Source organism: Zosterops lateralis (assembly GCF_965231275.1).
Source record: "Zosterops lateralis genome assembly, chromosome: 6".
Lineage (NCBI taxonomy): Eukaryota > Metazoa > Chordata > Aves > Passeriformes > Zosteropidae > Zosterops > Zosterops lateralis.
Genome location: NC_139761.1, coordinates 34,726,402 through 34,745,106, shown reverse-complemented (window position 1 = coordinate 34,745,106; position 18,705 = coordinate 34,726,402). Strand labels below are relative to the sequence as shown.

General features: G+C 41.9%; 1 protein-coding gene across 1 annotated transcript in view; it reads left to right on the top strand.

Annotated features, from left to right (window-relative positions):
- Window positions 1–238: 238 nt before the first annotated feature.
- Window positions 239–18,705, top strand: part of LOC310910099 (deubiquitinase DESI2-like) — a gene marked incomplete at its 3' end in the record, with an annotated part of 51,433 nt that continues 32,966 nt past the window's right edge. Inside the window, exon 1 of the mRNA XM_083862549.1 lies at window positions 239–320. Within this exon, the coding sequence (XP_083718675.1) occupies window positions 282–320 (39 nt within the window). The 5' untranslated portion in view covers window positions 239–281. The remainder of the gene's footprint in view (window positions 321–18,705) is intronic.

The following is an 18,705-nucleotide window of genomic DNA, read 5'->3' as shown; positions in this document are numbered from 1 at the left end:
AAGAAACCTTGGATCGGTCACGGCGTGGAGGGCTAAAATAAACCCTATACAACCAGAAAACCCAACCCAGGCCTTCCTGCCTCCCTGCAACCAACTTTACACACACAGACCCAACCGTGAGAATTCCCTCCTTTCCTCCTCCCTCCATGCTCCTTCCTTCAGCAACTGTAGGATGAGGCATTTTCTTCTATCTGGCTCAGGGTAAAAGCATACCCTGGGGGCATCAACATACATCTGGCAGGGAGTGAAAGGTTTTAATCCAGCCTCTCCTGCAATCAACAATGGCAAATGAACCAGTGATTCTGAATGTTTATGACATGGTGAGTATGAAACACTACTGACTGGGAGGTAGTGGGGCTGGGTGGGAGTTCATGCTTGGAGGGCAGGCACTGTACAAAGAGGAGCCAAGCACAGATCTCCAGAAAGGCTGATTCCCTCCCCCTCTCTCTCTTCCCTGGCCCAAACTCCTCATCCAAGTCTATCATCCTCTCATGTCAGAGATGATGCTGACCCTGCTTTTTTATTATTATTATTATTTTTTAATGTGTTTAGCATATTGGGCCAGATTACAGGTATTGTGCCAGAATTTCTGCAGGATTTTTCAGGAGCAGCAATGGATGAGGACTTTTTAATTTCTAGTGCCCCAATTAAGGAAGAAAGAAAATGTGATCACCTCTGTCTATGTTAGAGATAATTGTCCTTTAATTTTGACTGAACAAGCATTATCAGGCTGTGGGGTGGGGGTCAGGATTTCATCTAAGGAGGAAAAACAGCTGTAGAGTTGCAGTAACTACATAGTTTCTAATAACCTGGATCAATTCCTCATATGGGTAAGATTGTAGTTAATAATTTTCTCTGAAGGTTAATTGCAACAACAAGAGTAAGAAATTGTCTGGTGAAGTTTCAGCACAGAAAGGGGCATGGGCACATGCTGCTCAGCAATATTTCCTGAAAGTCCACAGGGTAGCAAGTGGTTTTCCTTGACCTCTTCTTGCAAGGGGGAATGTGAGTGGGTGTTTTCTGTGCTAGCAAATCAGAAGGTCCAAATCTTGGCACAAACCCCCAAAGAGAAGGGGGCTTGGCACAGCCTATTTGCTTGCTGGTCTAACAGAGGCTTAGGAAAAGCATGTTCATGTGAGGAGTGTTTTGATGAGTATGTATTTCACCTTTGTTTTTTGATTACCAACTAATGATTTTAAAAAAGTTATTTTCAGATATTCCACAAATTTAATGAACCTTTCTGGGAAAAATACAACCTTACAAGGCCCAGGTGCTGACTGAGCTCTAAATATCCAGCTCCAGAACTTTAAGATTACAGCATACATTTGCTTTTTATCATCAGGCAGTGACAACTTTTACCAGGAAGCCCACAGAATAGTGTGGGTTTCCCTGTTGGGCAAATCCAGAGAACAGACACCAAAGAGATTAGAAGTGGGTTGCTCTAAAAGTCAAATGTCTTTTTATCACAAGGATCAAGAGATCTTTTGTGAACTAAAACAGGTGGGTTGTTTTTTGAGGGAAGAGTGAGTGGTAAGGGTTATTTAGGTAGGACTATATCTGCATTGGTGAGCAGTTCAAAAAGCACTAGTACACTGGACTGAAGCTGCATCTCCCAGAGCTATTATTGGTAAAATTGAGCAAGTTGGTGTAAAATCTTTCCCAAGACTTTGGTCCTGAGTGTTTATTGGTCAGTTGCTTAGCAGCCTAAACTGTGAACTCCCCCAAGACGTTCTTCAACCAACAGATTTGGTAACCGAAATAGGTGGTAGCTAGTGCCTGATAACAAGGGGCTCACATTGCAAATGCACGTGCAAGAGTTTATCATTAATCCTTTGAGGAAAATAAAGGAGTTGTGTTTTCCTTTTAAAATATCCACTGACTTCCTTTCAATTTTTTTAGTTTGTTCTGCAGCAGACTATGGCCTAAGCTTTCCTCTCTCAGCCACTGCTGATCCATCCCAAATCAGTGAATGTTTCACCACTGAGCTGAAGAGATCCAAATACTGGATGGATGTGGTCTTTACCTTTTTATGTTTGATTGATTGACATGAAAGATGAAGCTTTAAATAATTAAGGAAGAAGGAGCTTGCTGTCCTTGGTCACTGTGTTCTCAGATGGATGCCTAGACATATTTGAGGTCATCAGTTTACTTCAGACTGAGTAGTTTTTGGTGCTTAGGAAACCATGGAAATCTTCCTGTGCAAGTACTAACTCCATGGGTTAATCAGTCTGTACATAGAAACCATTCTATTTTCATACAGCATCTGTTTGACTACCACTGAGTCACCTGTAGCTCAAGTCCTACATTATGACTATTGAGGCTACATGCTTTTGCATTGCTGCTATGATTTTAACACCACGAAGCCTGGAATGTAGCCATGCAAAATCTGCACTTTGTTAAACTGTGGTGGGGAATTGCGGGGGAACTGGGAAATGAGCACATTTGCTTGAATGACTGTTGGAAAACTAGCCTCAGTGGAAAAAAACCCAACAACAACAAAAAAAGACAGCTGGGAACAACAATTAACTGGATGTAAAGCTCTGCTTTCCTGACAAAGAACATGACCCCCATATGGTGACTGAAGCACTTACACTGCAGGAAAACTTATCCCTAGGGCAGAAGTTCAATTATGGGCTTTGTGCAGCTATGAAATACCCGCTCTGTGTAGTCTTGTGTATTCAAAGATTATAGCCATTTATCCTTTTACCCACTGGATATGTAGCAGGCTTCTTTAGGAAAAAAAGTGCTTCTATTTAATGAGGTGTTTTGCACAAATTACTTAAGCAGGTAGATCTATTAGTAGGGTTGTTTTCTTCAGCATAAAATAATGGAGCAAAAATTACTGTGTATTCCAAGTGTTCTGAATAGTGTCATCAAAAGCAACCTTTCTTCACCCCCAGCACACAGGGTGGTTATATCCTATCTCTTGCCAAAGAGCTTGTGCACGCCTGGGCACTTGCAAAACAGACAGGGCAGGTGGACTTTGCTGCTCAATTAGGACAGAGTAGATATTCAGGATACTGAACTTTGATTTAATGTGTAAGTGTGAACACAGAATAACAACATGGATCATGGTCACTGATGAATCTCTTTGCCAGTCTGAATTCAGGTCTTGCATGAACTTAATCTAAGCCAACTGCTGGTTGGAGACCTGCAGGAAATAACTAGGTCTATAAAATCCATGACAGAATTTGCCCAGATTAGTCAGTTACCACTTTGCCTTCAGAGGGACAAATCAAATTCCCTTTCATAACTTTCATTCCCTCCAGTCTACCTCAATAAGCTGTTTATCATGGAACAGATCTTACTTAGATCACAGGCACAAGGTTGACTTTTTTTAGTCAGGATATTATCGTATTCCCTCATCACTTTAAGTCTTTGTGGCTTACTTTGGAATAGTTTATTTAGTCACTGTACAATAATAAATGTTGCTTACTTCAATCCAGGCAGAAGAGTAACTGCAATTATTTCCTGGGTTTAAATCTTTAACAAGCTAAACATATTCCATTAAAAATAGTTTGCTTGGCTGATATTCAAGTTTGGGGGCTCTCATATTTTCAGCTTATTGCATAGCACATTCATGCTATCATATTAGACGCGAAAATATTCATATCACTGTTGTCCCTCTTTTATTACAGCTGAGTTTGTCCTGAATTTCCCCTATCTTTGCAGCTGATAGCATACAAAACTTTTGTTTTGGTCTACCAGCATTTTTGCTTACTCCTTCTGCTGGGTAAAATGAGCCCCTGAGATGTGCTGCAGAGGAGAATGAGAGGCCTGGTCAGCAGGGAACCAGGGAGCAGTGATGTAGGGTCTATTTGAATGAGAGGGGGGCTCTCTTACTCAGCCTTGTCCCACAGTTATTCCATTGATGCTACTGACATTGCTTGTCATTCTTCTGGAGAGGGAAATAATGTTCAGGTCACTGTAGATGGACTGAATGAAGAGAGATACTTTGTGCCTCTGTCTTCAGTACATAAGGAGCCTTTGAGTCTGTTATAGAAACAGCAACAGGATTGCAAGCAAAGCACTTCATTCTGTGAAGTGATTGTTTTAAAGCATTGACTAGATCATGAAGCATGTCATTATCTCTGGAGGAAAGAATAAGTCTAGTTACTCAGAAAAATGTGAACATGTTTGTGCCTACTGTAGGTGAAAGTCTCAGATGCTCTTAGCTCTCTGAGTCAGAAGAGTGAAAAATCTCGGTGCGGGTGGCAGCCCCATCTCTGTGCTGCTTGTTAGTTGTTTAAAGCTGCTGTATGTGGAGAAGCACAGCATCATCTGAGTCTATGTGGTATTCCAGGAAGCCACGTGGAGAGAAAGGGGAATTATTTGTCAAGTAAGTTGATAGCTGTGAAATGTCTTTCTGTGATGAGCTGAATGGTTGCTCTAAGTCAATAGTAGAACTTGTGGTCTGGAAAGATTAAGTAACGGACAGTCACTAGGATTTTTTCTTTTTTTTCCCTCCTTCATATTGACCACACTGAATGTATTTAACAAATAGAGAGCAGAAAGCAGAATGTTGCCTTTGGGAGACTTTAATTAAATTCTGGCAACTCCTTGGCATCTCCTGATATATATATATTTAATTAAATGCTTTGATTTTCCTTCAAATATTTGCAAGCTATCTCTGGCCAAAATTATAAGTCAAATCTGAATCATTTCAGTTCTCCAAAACACACTGTTCATTCAAAAGTTTGCCATGTTCTTGTAAGGGCACAGTAGATGTACCATATTCTTATTTGTTCTATTAGTCACAAAACTCATAAGAATTCCCTCTTCCATGAATAAAAACTGGCTATGGAAAATCTGGAGTGTTTTAATCTTCTTCACAGGCTTGTGGTGAAGGTAAGCTCAAAGATAAATCCTAAAATTCCTGAAGGAAAAGATGTGTTTAGCATTTTACTTTATCACTGACTCTTTATTAATCCAGATTCTTATTCATTCTTCTGTCTTCAAACCATATCAAGCACAGAGTACTGGATAACAAAGCAGAATGGTGAGCTAACAGGGGCCTGGTGTCTGCAAATGAGTTCCCCACAGTGTTATAGCTTGTCCCAGAGGAGTGCTAAATGCTTTTTTTCCTAGGAGTACTCAGACACAGTGCTGCTCAAAGGTGGTAATGTGAGGGATCAGGCAGCTCTCAGGTGCTTGTTTTATGCATCTTCCTGGAGCTTTAAGTTGGCCTTCTGTCCTGTTTTTTTATTTGGTTTGGTTGGGTTTGTTTGTTTGTTTGTTTGTTTGGTAGGACTGTGTTTAGATCATTCAACTATGCATATGCTGCATAATAGGTTCAAGGTTCATAATCACTCTTGTGTTGTACTATGATACTTTCTGTTATGGGCCCAAAAACTCTCTGGGAAGACTCTTGGTTAAAGAGCCTAAATAGACCACTGCTGAGAATGAGAGAGGAGAGCAGAAAAAGCTGCTCTCACTGGATAACATCAGAGTCCTGAGTCCAAGATACGAGAGGTGTGTCCAGACTGCTTCAGTTTTCTTGAATACAACAATTGCCAGTGCAAATGTTCTTGACCTAAAAAAAGAATAAATTTTTTTTTTTTTTTTTAAGGTGTTACGGCAAATTCAATTGCAGTACATTAGAGGTTTCAAATAAATCAGGCTGAGCAGCCTGGCAGTGTGTGCAGGTGAGGAAAACTAGGCTTTGTTTCTGCTTCTCTTTTCCTCCTAGACTGCATCAATTTCATTTGAGTGACAAGAGGCTGACCTCAGGTAGGGTAGTAGAGTGGGATTGCTCCCTTGCCCTGCTTGAATGCAGGAGCAGAGGGACAAGAAAAGCAGTTTGGTGATGCTGAGCACTGTGTTGTAGTCAGTGCCTGCTTCAGACCTCTGGGAAGATGATGAAATGCAACTAGACATCCCTCCTCTCTTGTGTCTTTGGAGAGAGGAAATCAATTGGAGGAAGAAAAGATTAAAAAAACCTATTACACTGAGCTGCAGCTGAGTCCTTTCCTTCAAGAAGAAGGAATCCAAACATGTCATCTGATTTAAATCAATTAAGAAGCTAGAGAGTAAGTGGCATGGCCCAAGTTAGTAAGTCCAGCAATGAAGTATGCCCATTTATGCATAAGTGAATTTTTGTTGTCTTAGCAACAGCCTGGAGATGTGTTATCCATCAGGGGAACAGTCTGTTTGGATGTTGTCAGGGTGACAAGCCTGCTACCTGTCCATGTTACTGCAGATGTTCTCCAGCACTGCAGCCCTGTCACTGGCTACTGTATGCTTATGCATGAGGTGTCTAAAGAGCTGTCTCTTGACTGTACACAGGGCATTGCTCTCTCCAGCCACAGCATTTATCCCATCAGCAAAGTTACTGAACCAATGCTCTGTTGCCCAGTGGACTGACTTGAACTGACTCATCCAGGGCAACATGGGAGTTGTCACTTCTGCTAGTCCTACTTGACTTAGGAAAACCGCTCCACAACATGCCCTTCTTTACATCAGCAAATGTAAGAAACCTAAGGAAAATCTAAGAAAGCTAATAACAGTGTTAGAAAATGTGTGAACTCTGCTTCTGGAGCAAAACCTCACAGATCCTGTCACTAGCCCACAGTTCCCACGTCAGTGCCCTTGAGTTGGTTCCTGCAGGTGACAGTCTGACTTGGTGTCTCTAAAGCACTCATTTCAAGGCAGCCTGAACTCTTGTGGAGTCAGGAGACTCCTGTGCAGGGTTTCAGGTGTAAGCCCAGAGGCTCAGAGTAAGGTGGGCTCTAACCCAGAGATAAGGAAGATCCAGAGTTTCTTTTGCTATTACTGGAAGCTGTTCTTTAACCCCATCTACAGGCAAAGTCACAATTCCCTGGCCTGGCTCTGAGCAGCTCTGAGAGAAATGATTGTTTCCTCTTGAAACCATATGGAAGTTGGTTTCCAATGATTTTTCTTTGGTGCTTTTTGGGCTTTTCCCTTACAGAAAGGCAGTCTCCTTTTAGAACATGACACTTCTGTCAGCAAGATTTAGCTTCTGGCTCACTAGCCTGTCAAAGTTCCTAATTTTACTTGGCTATTTCTTATAACAAACAAATAAACCCCCAAACCAAACAAACCCTTCTTACTATTGATGAAAGCTGATGTGTTGACAGTACTAGAGACTGTCATTCTCCTAACAAATAAATTTATGCTAGCAGTAGCAAAGCAGACCCTTCTGGCTTTTGTACCTCATCCCTAGTGTATAGGTTGAGCTGCTCTGGTGTCATGGCTCAGCTGGTCATCCAGCTCCCTACTCAGGCAGCCCACAGGGAATAAGTTATACATGCAGTGGGAGCTTCTGAAGGGGAGAGCTGAGCATTAGTGAGCTACTAACTTGGAACAGCTGTCAGATCCATTTCTAAGTGTGGTGATCGGCAGGTATATAGTTGTGCATTAGTACAATGAACTGAATTTAAATGGGTGTCTTAGGGCTGAAAGCTATGTTAGTGACCTGAGTTGCCCTTATTTCTAATTCTCTGTTTGTTTCAGTCCCTCTTGTTCCTGTCATTATGCCAAGATGATGTAGCTGAAGCTGGGGAGGGAGGCAGAGACCAATCAATAAAAAAAAAAAGTATATTTTTTGCTGGGGAAGAAAAAAACCCCAAATTCACAAGTCTAATGGTTCTTTCTCTAACAAGTGGACTCAAACTGTTGGGAAAGAAAAAAATATATTTGCTACTATTCTTGGTAAACACTGGATGTTTTTGAGTGTGAAAGATCCAGAGCAGAGAAAGCAAGTATCTCCTCACTTCAGAGCTTTATCTATCAGCATGTGAATCTGTGAGACTTCTCATCTTAGAGAAAAATATGAGGCTGCATCCTAAGATTTGAAAATTGTTTTAATTGGTAACTTATTTTTTAAACAATTAATCTTAAGGTGTCTGGAAAAGCAATGATAAAGGAAGAAGAAAATCTAGGAGAAATAAATGATCTCTGATAAGTAGGAGTGCTGATCTATGGAAGCACGTGTCTGATGCTAGAAATGCTGAAAGCATTTCAGCCTGTTTAGTGCCTTCACTCTATGTGTCAACACATGAATTGAATGCCATGTGGCTCCTGATAGATCCACATCTCTGGGAAAGGGAGGACCTGGCACACTGTAAGCTCTGTTGATTACATGGTTTGCTGAACTTTCAACTGTGAATCTGTTACTTTGCTTTCCATATGGTCATACTTAGTTCCACAAGGAACTATCAACCCCTTTGCTGTTCTCTTCAATATCTGCTAGTGAGTGACTTATATTGGATCCTGGTGCAAGATAATAAGCTTCTTAGATGCTGATTTCTGCCTGAGGGTTTAGAGTGTTTGAGGAGCCCAGTGTAGCCTTCCAGAGTGAATTACAGGCTTTGCCATAGAATAGCTGTCCCTAGGTAAACAATGTTCTCCTAGACATCTGTTCTTGGCTCATCTGTGTGTCTTGTTCTGTTTGGGATTACTTGGAGCTGATGATTTTACAATTACCTTGTATTTGTCATCTCCCCCAACTCTGGACTAGTCTGGTTAATGTGAGAACTGACAAAAAGAGAGGAGCAAGAGGTTAAACATGGGATTAATTTGATAAATCATTACCTCTGTCATTAACCTCTACTCTTGGGCAGCACCTGGGGCAAGAGCCTCAGCTATCTGCTCTAGTTGCATAAGAAGAAGCCTAGGTTGTGGGTATTTTCAGGCGGGGATTGGGTGCTTCTTAGCAAATCACTTACCTAGAAAACAAAAGGCTCTACTAGCAAAATATTGTTATAAAAGGACATTTTAGCATATTTGGCTGACTTCTGGATTTCTCTCAGGAAAGGCTGATGTATTTTCCCTCATTGATCCTCCTTCATAGCTATCAACTTTGAAGAGAGTCTTGGCTATTTTGGGGCATTTGAGGTGGCATGACATACCCAGAGGTTCCATCATGAGTGGTGGTTATGTGCTGGGGCAGTAACAGTACTAGTTCTGCATTTGGCTTCTACCATTTAGTGTGCTGATGCATCTGGAGTGACAGAGACCAGGTTAAAGTCCCTGGGGGACTCAAATACAACTGCCCCTTCACACAGGTCTGCCAGAGAAGCAGACAGCAGGAAACTCTGAATTTGCTTGTTCTGGGTCTCTTGTGTGAAAATATTTCTCTATTGTTTGAAATGCTCACTTAGCAGAAGAGTGAATATTTCCAGTGAATCCTAGCTATTCCAGGAAGTTGTCCAGGCTGGAGCCAAGCTATAGTGGTAATCACACATGTTTCTATGGCCCACTGAGCATGTATTTTATATGAAAAGAATCTATTCTTAAAGCCAGGGATACCACTAATAATTAGAGGGTTGGACTGAAACACACACAGGTCTGACCAGTGTGGTTAATTCTACGTTGTTCCCTTGTACGTGCAGCACGGCAACTTATATAGAATTCTACATAGTTTATACATGTAATAACTTTTTCATTGGCACACATCAGAGGAAAGAATGCAAACACATATTATTTAGTTTATTCTTAAGGTGGCAAACACCTGCCTACTAACAACTCTATTCAGTGACCTTCAACACCCTATTATGTTTCCCAAACACCTTAATATCTAATTCTAACTACGCCACAACTTACTAAGGAATTTTTCCTGGGTCACAGCCTTCAAGGCCTCAACAGGCCTCAAGTCAGGCCTCAGTTAGGGTAGTTCAAGGGGGTCTAAATATACATTATGCCCTCCTTTCCTGAGGAAATCCGTAACATATTCTCTACTTTATACAATCCTAAAACTGCTTCACCACAAAGGAATGAGAAAGCTGGATTCCAGATACACTATGATAGGGCGACCAGGCTGCTTCTCTCTGAGGTACATGGAGAGTCAAATTCCTTCTGGCAGGCTGATGTTTTTAGAAAGTTGGTTTGTACCCTCCTGGACAAGTGTCTGGGCTCCTGGCTATTAGGTACAAGTAGAAAGCACTCGCTCCTCCTGGGAATTAAGAGGTCAACCTTGCTCTTCCGTCCTCCTACAGGTTTGTTTTCAATCAGGGCACTTTTAGACAGATGTCAGGCTTTGTTGTGCTGAGAGGGTATTTTCTGCCCTTTCTTCCTTACCTATCTACCTGGCCTGCAAATTCAGTTACTTGTGGAGCTTTTTTTCTGACTCTTCTGTCCCAGCACCAAGAATTCAAGGGCTATTATATTATAGACCAACCCTGTGCTAGAGACATTGTGAAAAGAGAGGAAGGCAGTGCTGAAGATTTCCAAATCTATGGAGGACAGAGCTAAAAGTGCATGTCCCAAGCTGAAATCCACCCACCATCTGTCTCCAGCTCTAATATTCATTGTTCTTGATTGCAGTGCCATTTGCTGTACTTTTATTCACTCTCATTTTTATGGTTGCTCGTTATCCAAGACAGCTGGCTGTCTTCTCTTTGGCAGTTCTTTGGGATGTAGAATAGACCTATTTTCTACTGCTGGAGCACTGTGCCTTGTGTGCTGGCTATTGCAAGAATACTGGGGGACAGGGCATTGAGGAGTGGGTTGTACTGAATTGAAACAGAATGGATGAGTTCCAGCGTAAGCCAAGAAGAAACGGGCAAATGAAATGGGTCCAGTTCAAGCTCAGTTGTTCTTGGGACCAGAAGAAAGGAAATACTATAAATCCTTTTTCTTCCCTTATGTGTCTTGTAATGTAAACAAGACCTGTGACTTCTGCTGAGCCAAAGCCTCTGGAAGGATGAAAAAAAAAATGCAAACCACATGGATCCACAAAAAAATTCAGTTGTTTTTATTGTCTGGGTCAAATTCTGTCTCCTCCCCTGGGCAGGGTGCTGCTGGCAGGAGATGCTCTGCATCATGGTAGCCAGAGGCCTTGGCAAACAGGCAGGACACCCCTGGGTGGGGCAAGGCAGGACAGACAGGAGTTCATCCCCGCACCATGTTAATTAGATTGGTTATACATCGCCCTGACTGCTGAGTGTGTACTCTTCTGTCCCTTTTATTCAGGCAGAGCTAATAGGAAATAACATGTCACCAGAGAGCTGAATTGGGAGGTAAAAGAGAATGGGCATGGGGAGAAAGAGACTCCTTACACATCTCTTTTTCAGTTTTTAACTGCACAGGATTGACTAAAACTTTTTCAACGCTCTTTGAAGCACCCTCTGCTCTTGAGAGAAAGGCAAGAAAGTGGGAAGCAGGCAGGAGTAAAAGTGACATCCTACCATCCAAATCCATCTCTGAGTAAAGTTATGCTAGGAAGTTCACACGTCCATCTGTGGCTTTTCAAGTGCTGTTTGTAATATGGCATGTTATTGAAATGCTTCAAGGATTTCCTTTGTAATGTGTAATTACTCTGAGATATGCAGTTCAGTGCCTTTTGCAGCTGCTGTTCTGACTAATTTTAATGCAGTTAAAACCGTTCGTGGATCAAAGAAATTTATGCTGATGAAATTTTAAAGCTAGTGTAAAGAACAATTTAATAGTCTCTAACACATCAGGTACTTAAAAATCCTGAAATTTGGTACCTCTGAACTTGGATTTTACTTCTCATACCCAGAGGACTTTGAAGCATATTTCAAACTGTCTGTTACCTCTCCTGAGATTTCAGAGGTGTCTCATTAAAGCTGATGTTCAAGCTTATTAAATACATGAATGCAGCTTCTAATGATGCATCTCATTTAGGTGAGCTGACACCACGAACTGGCAGGGATCATTGCTGCCCTGGTCCCCCAGTGCCTGGGATAGTGAAAGCCACCTGGAGAAGTGCAGGGGATAATACCTTCTTCTGTGTTGAGAGATACAACCAAAGTATCTTGAAAAGGCTGCTGACTTCCAGGAGCACACCAACCATGTCACCTTCTCACCTACCAGTTCCCCTCCCTCCTTCCTGAAAAGTGCAGCCTCAGCTCCAGGAAACTGCAAATGGGAAGCATCTGTCCTTGATCTCTCAGTCTCTCCAGCAGTTAATTATTAATCATCACAATATCCCTCGTGTCAAGCATCTGAACTGCCCATGAAGCATGGAGAACTGTTTTATCAGTTGAGTCAGAAAGTTTTAGTGTTCTGCCACTCATTTTTGTAAAGCTGTGGTTCTGTCAAAGAACTTAAGTACCCAGAAGTGATAGTTACCTCATCTGAGCCCACACCAAATTACCTGGTACTAGCAGGGACAATAAATGTGAAAACTGGGAAATACGAGAGAAAGTTAAGCTTCTTTCATGGGTCTGGCAACAGAACTGGTGCTGTACCATTGCATGTGATGGGAACTGTAATGCTACTGCAGTTACAGGTATAGTGCCCATTATGAACACCTACCTACTAGGAACATAGTTCAATATTTAGCTCCCTAAAAGATACCTGCTGGGCTATTCAATCCTGGGTAGCACAACTAATTTTCTGTGACTGTTGGTTGGCTGTTGTGCCTCTCTGTGGTGTGCTGCTGCTCGGCATTGCTTAGAATCAGAGAGACACTTGAGGCTGTATGGAACTTTAAGACTTAACTTGTGCTCTGATTCAGCTTCTGTGCTATCCTAAAAGAGAGACTAAGAGACAGACCAAAGTGTAGGCATGAAAGAAGAAAATCACTGAACTTGTCTTGAGGCACTTCTCACTACTGGGAATATTCAGACATGAGAACCTGACACCCAACTCTTTCTAGCTGGGACAATTCTGGTGGAAATGGAACGGCACCAGCACTTTATTTCTGGTTTAGGCAATATTACACTTTCCTGCTACCATTTAAAATCCTACTGTGGGAAGCCTTGGGTATTGCAGATAAGTGAATCCATTAAGACAGGATGATACAAATTACTTAAATTGTGCTCTTTAGGATCCCTAGGACATGATTAGGTCCTCAGGTGCCTCTGTGTTCCCCTCTGCCCTTCCTTCCATCCCAAAATGTCTTCATGCACAGTTAAAGAAATTATAGTGGATCTGATGGAATGTTTTTTTTCTGAGTAAATTGATGGTAGAATATCAATAATTAGCACAGCAAGGATCAAACTCACTCTTTTTTCATTCTTTCCTAAGATACTATGTAGAAGACCAACTCTTACATGTAGTAATAGATGGAGATTTTTTTTCCTTCTTTCAGTTCAAGCATAACGTTGTATTCAATGACACCACAATGTTTTGTGGAAAGTACAAGTGCTTCGAACACGTAGGGATCAAAAAGCTCTAAACAGATTGTGTCATGCTGCCAACAAAGCATGTCCTTGGTCTCTGGCCGAGAACAACCAAACCTTCATTTTGAGTAAAGCACTGGATGTTGAGAAAGGGAAATAGCTAAGCTTTAGTCCTAGTTCCCATCTCAATTGCATTTCTAGAAAGCCATTTCAATCTCTTTGCCTTGAGTCATTTCACCTGTAAGATGATTTATTTATGGGATGCTTGGGTGCTTAAAACTCTGTCTGCTTTTTGGCACCTGGGATGTAGCTGCCTGGGTGGACATAATTCCCACAGGAATGGGAGGCAGCAGCAAGGTTTCTGGGCAGTGGGCTGAGGGGCAGCAGCCCTGCATCCTGCTGACTGCCTGACCTGTGTCTGAGTGACCACATGCCCTCTTGGTCCATCCCTCCTGCTTGCCCTGGCAACAGTCCCTGGCTTTCCTGTCAATCAGGGGGTGATGGTTCCAGTCTCTTCTCACCAGAGCCTGCCTGGTGAGGGTGGGGATTTTCTAAAGCAATCACCCACCACACATGCTCCTGGCCTTGGCCTTTACTACCCTTTGACCACAGACAGCAGATGAAGTATTTAGCGAGAGCTGCTCTTTCTGTCATTAGCATTCAGACTTCCTAGGAGAAAACTGCTGAAATCTGTGACAGCTGAAATCTGAGTCAGAGGAAGCTTTTTACTTCAGCATGTACAAAAGCAAGGAGAGAGTGAAGTAAGGGGGAGGGAAAGACAGAGCTCAATTTGCTATTCATGTAGTTCTGTCAGGAAAGCCCAGGCAACTCAAGATGATGACATGTGAATTGCAAACACGCAAGTTGCAGCATGGAGGATGTTGTTCAGAGGATGGAAGACACAGAAGTGGGTAAGAAAACAATGCAGCATGAGGGGGCTGTGTACTGTGTTTTGGGACAGGAGACATTGGCTCCCCCTGAGCACTTCTGTGCTCTGGACCTTGCTGATGGTACTTGACAATTTAAAGCAAATGTATCTCCATGCTGTGTTGCTGTTGCAGGGGCTGGAACAGGATACCCAAGGGATCTTCTTAGCCTTTTCCACTCCGGGGCATGAGCCTTTCTCAGTCTTCTCTAGTGTACTTGCCATTATTTCCCTGGAGAAGGAAAAGGCTGTTATTCCCAATCTGCAGCTGAGGCACTGGCTTGCAGAGAGGCTGACTTGTCTGATGATAGGATATGAGGAATGAAATGAAGCTGTGTCAGGGGAAGTTCAGACTGGACATTAGGAAAAAGGTTTTCACTGGGAGAGTGAACAGCCACTGGAACAGGCTCCTCAGAGAAGTGGTCACAGCACCAGCCTCACATGGTTCAAGGAGCATCTGGACATTTTTAGTCGTTATAGTTTAGTTTTAGATAGTCCTGGGAGAAGCAAGGAGTTGGACTTAATGATCCTTATGGGGTCCCTCCAATTTGAGATATTCTGTGACTCTGTGGTTAGGTAATTTGTTGTGCAGTCCCTTGGGTGTTGATGTGGAGTTAGGATTATAGGACTGTTCTTACTCTTCTCCAGCTGTGGCTGATGAAAATGGTCTGATTTCTTTTTAAGGACTGTGATAGATATTTCAAAATGAAGTGTTTTATTGAGGCTTCCCAGTTTACCTGTGCTCTCCTTTGATGGAGTTCAGATAGCTTCCAGCACTCAAGGGAACTGTAGGTCAGAAGCACTCTTCCAGCACTCAGTCTTTTCAAAATGAAAGTGCAGGCCCTCTGTTGTTATCATGATTTCCCATTTGAAAGAAAACTACTAGGATTTCATGTCATACTGTGATGCCAACAGGATCAGAGATGGTTCTTTCCAAACTGATTAATTAACAGAACATCTCTGGTAAGACAGTTCAAGAGGCTTTCTGAAAAGGTGTCATAGCAAACAGGGATAAATGAGCCAGGGCATGAACAATTAATGCCCCCCTTCTTTCCCCATGACTCTGTATAAGCTTTGGACTGAGATAGGAGGAGGTAAAGGAGAAACAGTCAGTCCCAGTTCTGCCCAATGACTTGACAACAGGATTACATTCATTTAATCCACCAAAATTTATCCCCTGCTTTAGAAATAAAAACAATTGCTCTAGACAAGCCTGAAATCTTTATGCTGACCTGTTTACACAGGCTATCAATTTATTTGATGGCAAATAAAGTTGAAAATATTCTTGTTTAACTTGGTACTTGCCAAAATAAAATGCTACCTAGGATTTTGAGGGGGATAAGAACACTGGGGTTACAGGAGGTGATGTGGTTAAACACTGCATGCACATATGTGCTCTGGGGACAGCTTGACAGACTGCAGGCTTTTGGAAAGAACTAGTCTAGCAAAGGACCAGGGGGGGAGAAAGCATCTGCCAGTAAATAGATGGATAAAGATGTTCTGTGCAGCTTTTAAGGAGCACCAATCATCTTTATAACTTTGACAGGTGGCAGTGGGGCAGGAGGGGAGGAAGAGATTCATAGAATTGTGTGGGTGGTGAAGAAATTAATCCTAATGAATTGGAAGAGCAAATCCACAGTGGGCAGAAAGCTTTGGATTTCTGCCCTGCTGGATATGAATAAATAGAAGAGAATCCCTTTTGCACGCAAGAGCTAATTGGGCAATTACAGTGTAATCTCAAGACCTTTGTTTAAATTGTATTCTGACGATCAAAGCATGAGACAGATTCTCTTCCACAGGTTCATAAGGCTTGCCCAGTCTTTCAGACAGGTGAAAGCTCATCTTTGCAACACCTCCCCTCCTCATATTTCCAAGGTTTCCTTTCCATGCTTTTATTCTTATTCACAGAAACAACACACAAACATAAGAAAGACCAGACTGTTTTAGACCAAGGATCCATGTAATCCGATTTCATTATTCTTCCCTCAATGCCTGCTTGTGGCCACAGTTGGGAGATGGAGCAGCACAAGCATATATGACACTTCCTTCTAACACATTTGCACAAATTTAGCTTTGGGGCTTCTCGGAGTTTGAACTCTGCTTCTTTGCTAGGCCTCTATGGCTCTTTCCTCCATTCAATTTTTCTGAGCAAATGTAACCTTCTGTATTAACAGCCCTTGCTGGTAACTTGTAGATGTCTTACCTACTGGTGAAAAGCTAAGTCCTCTTCCAATTTCCTCACTCTTCCTACTTCTACAAAAATAAAAGTGGGAGGTTCCAGTATGGAAGTCTCACCAGTTTTATTTTGGTGGAAACAAGAAAACTCTGATGGAAAGATTGAATTTATTTTTTCTGCAAGAGTGGGTGTCAGGTTTGAGTTCTCCTTGTACAGCTTTGCTAAGCCCTAAAGACTTCTCTTCTGACCTGTTGGAGGAAAGATTGAAGAAATAAATGTTACTGTTAAATATTCTTCTGGGTTTTTATGTCTGTCTAGAAGCTAAAAGTGAAAATGTCTTCATCTGCTCTTGAAAGGACAGGGTCTTGAGACAATTTGAGTGAGGAATGATCAGTAAGAGTGCTGTCTGCAGTGCTCTTTGCTGGACACTCGGGTTCTCCCACCCCTAATTTGTGTGTTCGTGACATCTAAATCTTTATTGTGACTGCACTTGAACTAAGATTTGAGTGCCACAATGCCAAGCAGTTCCACATGCTGAAGAAACAGGGCATCTGAATGTTTCCAAAATCTTGGCTATTCTTAATCTTTAAAACTCAAGACTGATTCCTGTTTACTTCAACCATCTTCCAAAGGCTCAGTTTGTGACGTGAATCATGTTATTCTCCATCCTATCTCTCTTCTGAGCCTAGCTGTCATTCTTTCTCTCATGAGTGTTTTTCTTTAGGACTGGCAGCAGCACAGCAATTCAGCACCAAGCTGGTCTTGCTCACATCCGTTCTGTAGTGCCATCTGATCAAACAGATGAGGAGTATGTGCCTTGCTAGGACTGAGTAGGAAGGAAAGCAAAGAAAGTATTTGCAAACACGGCTGCACAAACCCCATGGTATTAGTGTTCAAGTGAGGTAGAAACCATGGCTACACAATTACACAAATTAGAAATGAAGCTTATGTCGCAGAAGGTGGTCTTTTTTTACAAAGAGAGAGGAAAAAAGGTGCATTGCTGGCTAGTTTTTCTCTATCCAGCACTGTTTTCAGACTTGGTGACCTGGACATTGCTGCTGTAGGTAGCAAACCAAGCTGTGTGTATTACTCTAGTTGTTCACCACATACAAATGCACTTTGGAGGATAAAGTAAGCTGAGAGTTAAAAAAATTGCATCTTCTGTAGTTTACTTGCTGAAGAACACCCTAAGCAAGCTAATTATTGCCACAGAAAGCAAAGGCATTCCTAGGGGTTCAGCAGCACACTTGTATAAGTCACCATGTTCTGAAAGAGGATGATTAAGAGAAAATTGTTACTATAAGGAGTTTTGCCAAGGACCAATCTGCCATGCTGCACCTTTGGTGCAATACTGGGCTTGTTTCTAGGCTTGATTACTAAAATAGCATATGTGAAAGGAGACTGATTGTTGGCTTTGTAGAGTCTTGGCCATGTTTGCTTATTGGCAGCTGGTCACCTGATGGAAAGCAGAGAGTTAAAACATTGCTATTCTCTAAGGCTTTGTTGTACACATACAGACTGTATTTACATTTGTATGTGTGGTACATGAGCAAATATGTCCTGTTTGCTTGTGAAGTTTTCTCAGTGTTCTCCTGTGGAAGGAGGTAATACTCTCTTACCTACAATATGCTGGTGTTTGCCTTATCCTGCTGTTAATGATTCATTTGTCATATCAACTATGAGCCTCAGCCATGAACTGGGATTCCATCATATTTCACAAAGACACTTTGTAAATAGGAGCCAGAAAAGAGTTCTGGCTCCAAAGAGATTACAAGCTACTTCTCATCTATCTCTGATAGGAAGAATGCAAAGCAAGATTGGTTTATGAACTCCATCTGGTGACACTAACCCCTCCTGAGATCTCCCAATCATGCAAGCAGTCCCTTGGTCATGATGCCCAGTTTTATAATATTTTGGGGATTTTATCCCTTTGTGGTCTCTTCCAATAAGAGAGGCTAAACAAGATTATTGTTGTGTTAAAGGGAAGCACAGTAAAATGAATTATATAAATGGTACTGAACTTGTACTTCATAGAGCAAATGGAACTTTCACATAAGATGAAATATATCAGGCTGGGCTGCTGATCTTATTTGTTTGATGAATCTGTTTACCTCTTGCATGCATCCATCTAACTCAGGAGAAGGCAGATATATGGAGTGGGAACTGAATGGTCTCAGACCTATCCATTCATCACCTGCATGACTTTCATTGCTAGAGTGTCCAGATTACTTCCTTGCTATATAGGAATAGAAATCTTTATTTTCTCTTGGTTTACTGAATAATTAGCTTAATTTATGGCTTTATGACTATTTGTATTCCTTAGCTTGCATGAGTGAACTTAGAGAAAAGCAACTCAAGGGACCTGAAATCCACATGTGCTGTACAATACTGTTAATCACTCATGCGAGTCATGTCTGTATCAAAGCTGAGACCAACCAAATGGAGTTTTGCCCTTGTAGTGCATTATGGATCACTCTGGAAAGAGGGTGATGACTTTTTTAGGTCTCTGGTTCTCTGAGAAGAATTTCTGGGTCAGTATGGAATATGTGTATAGT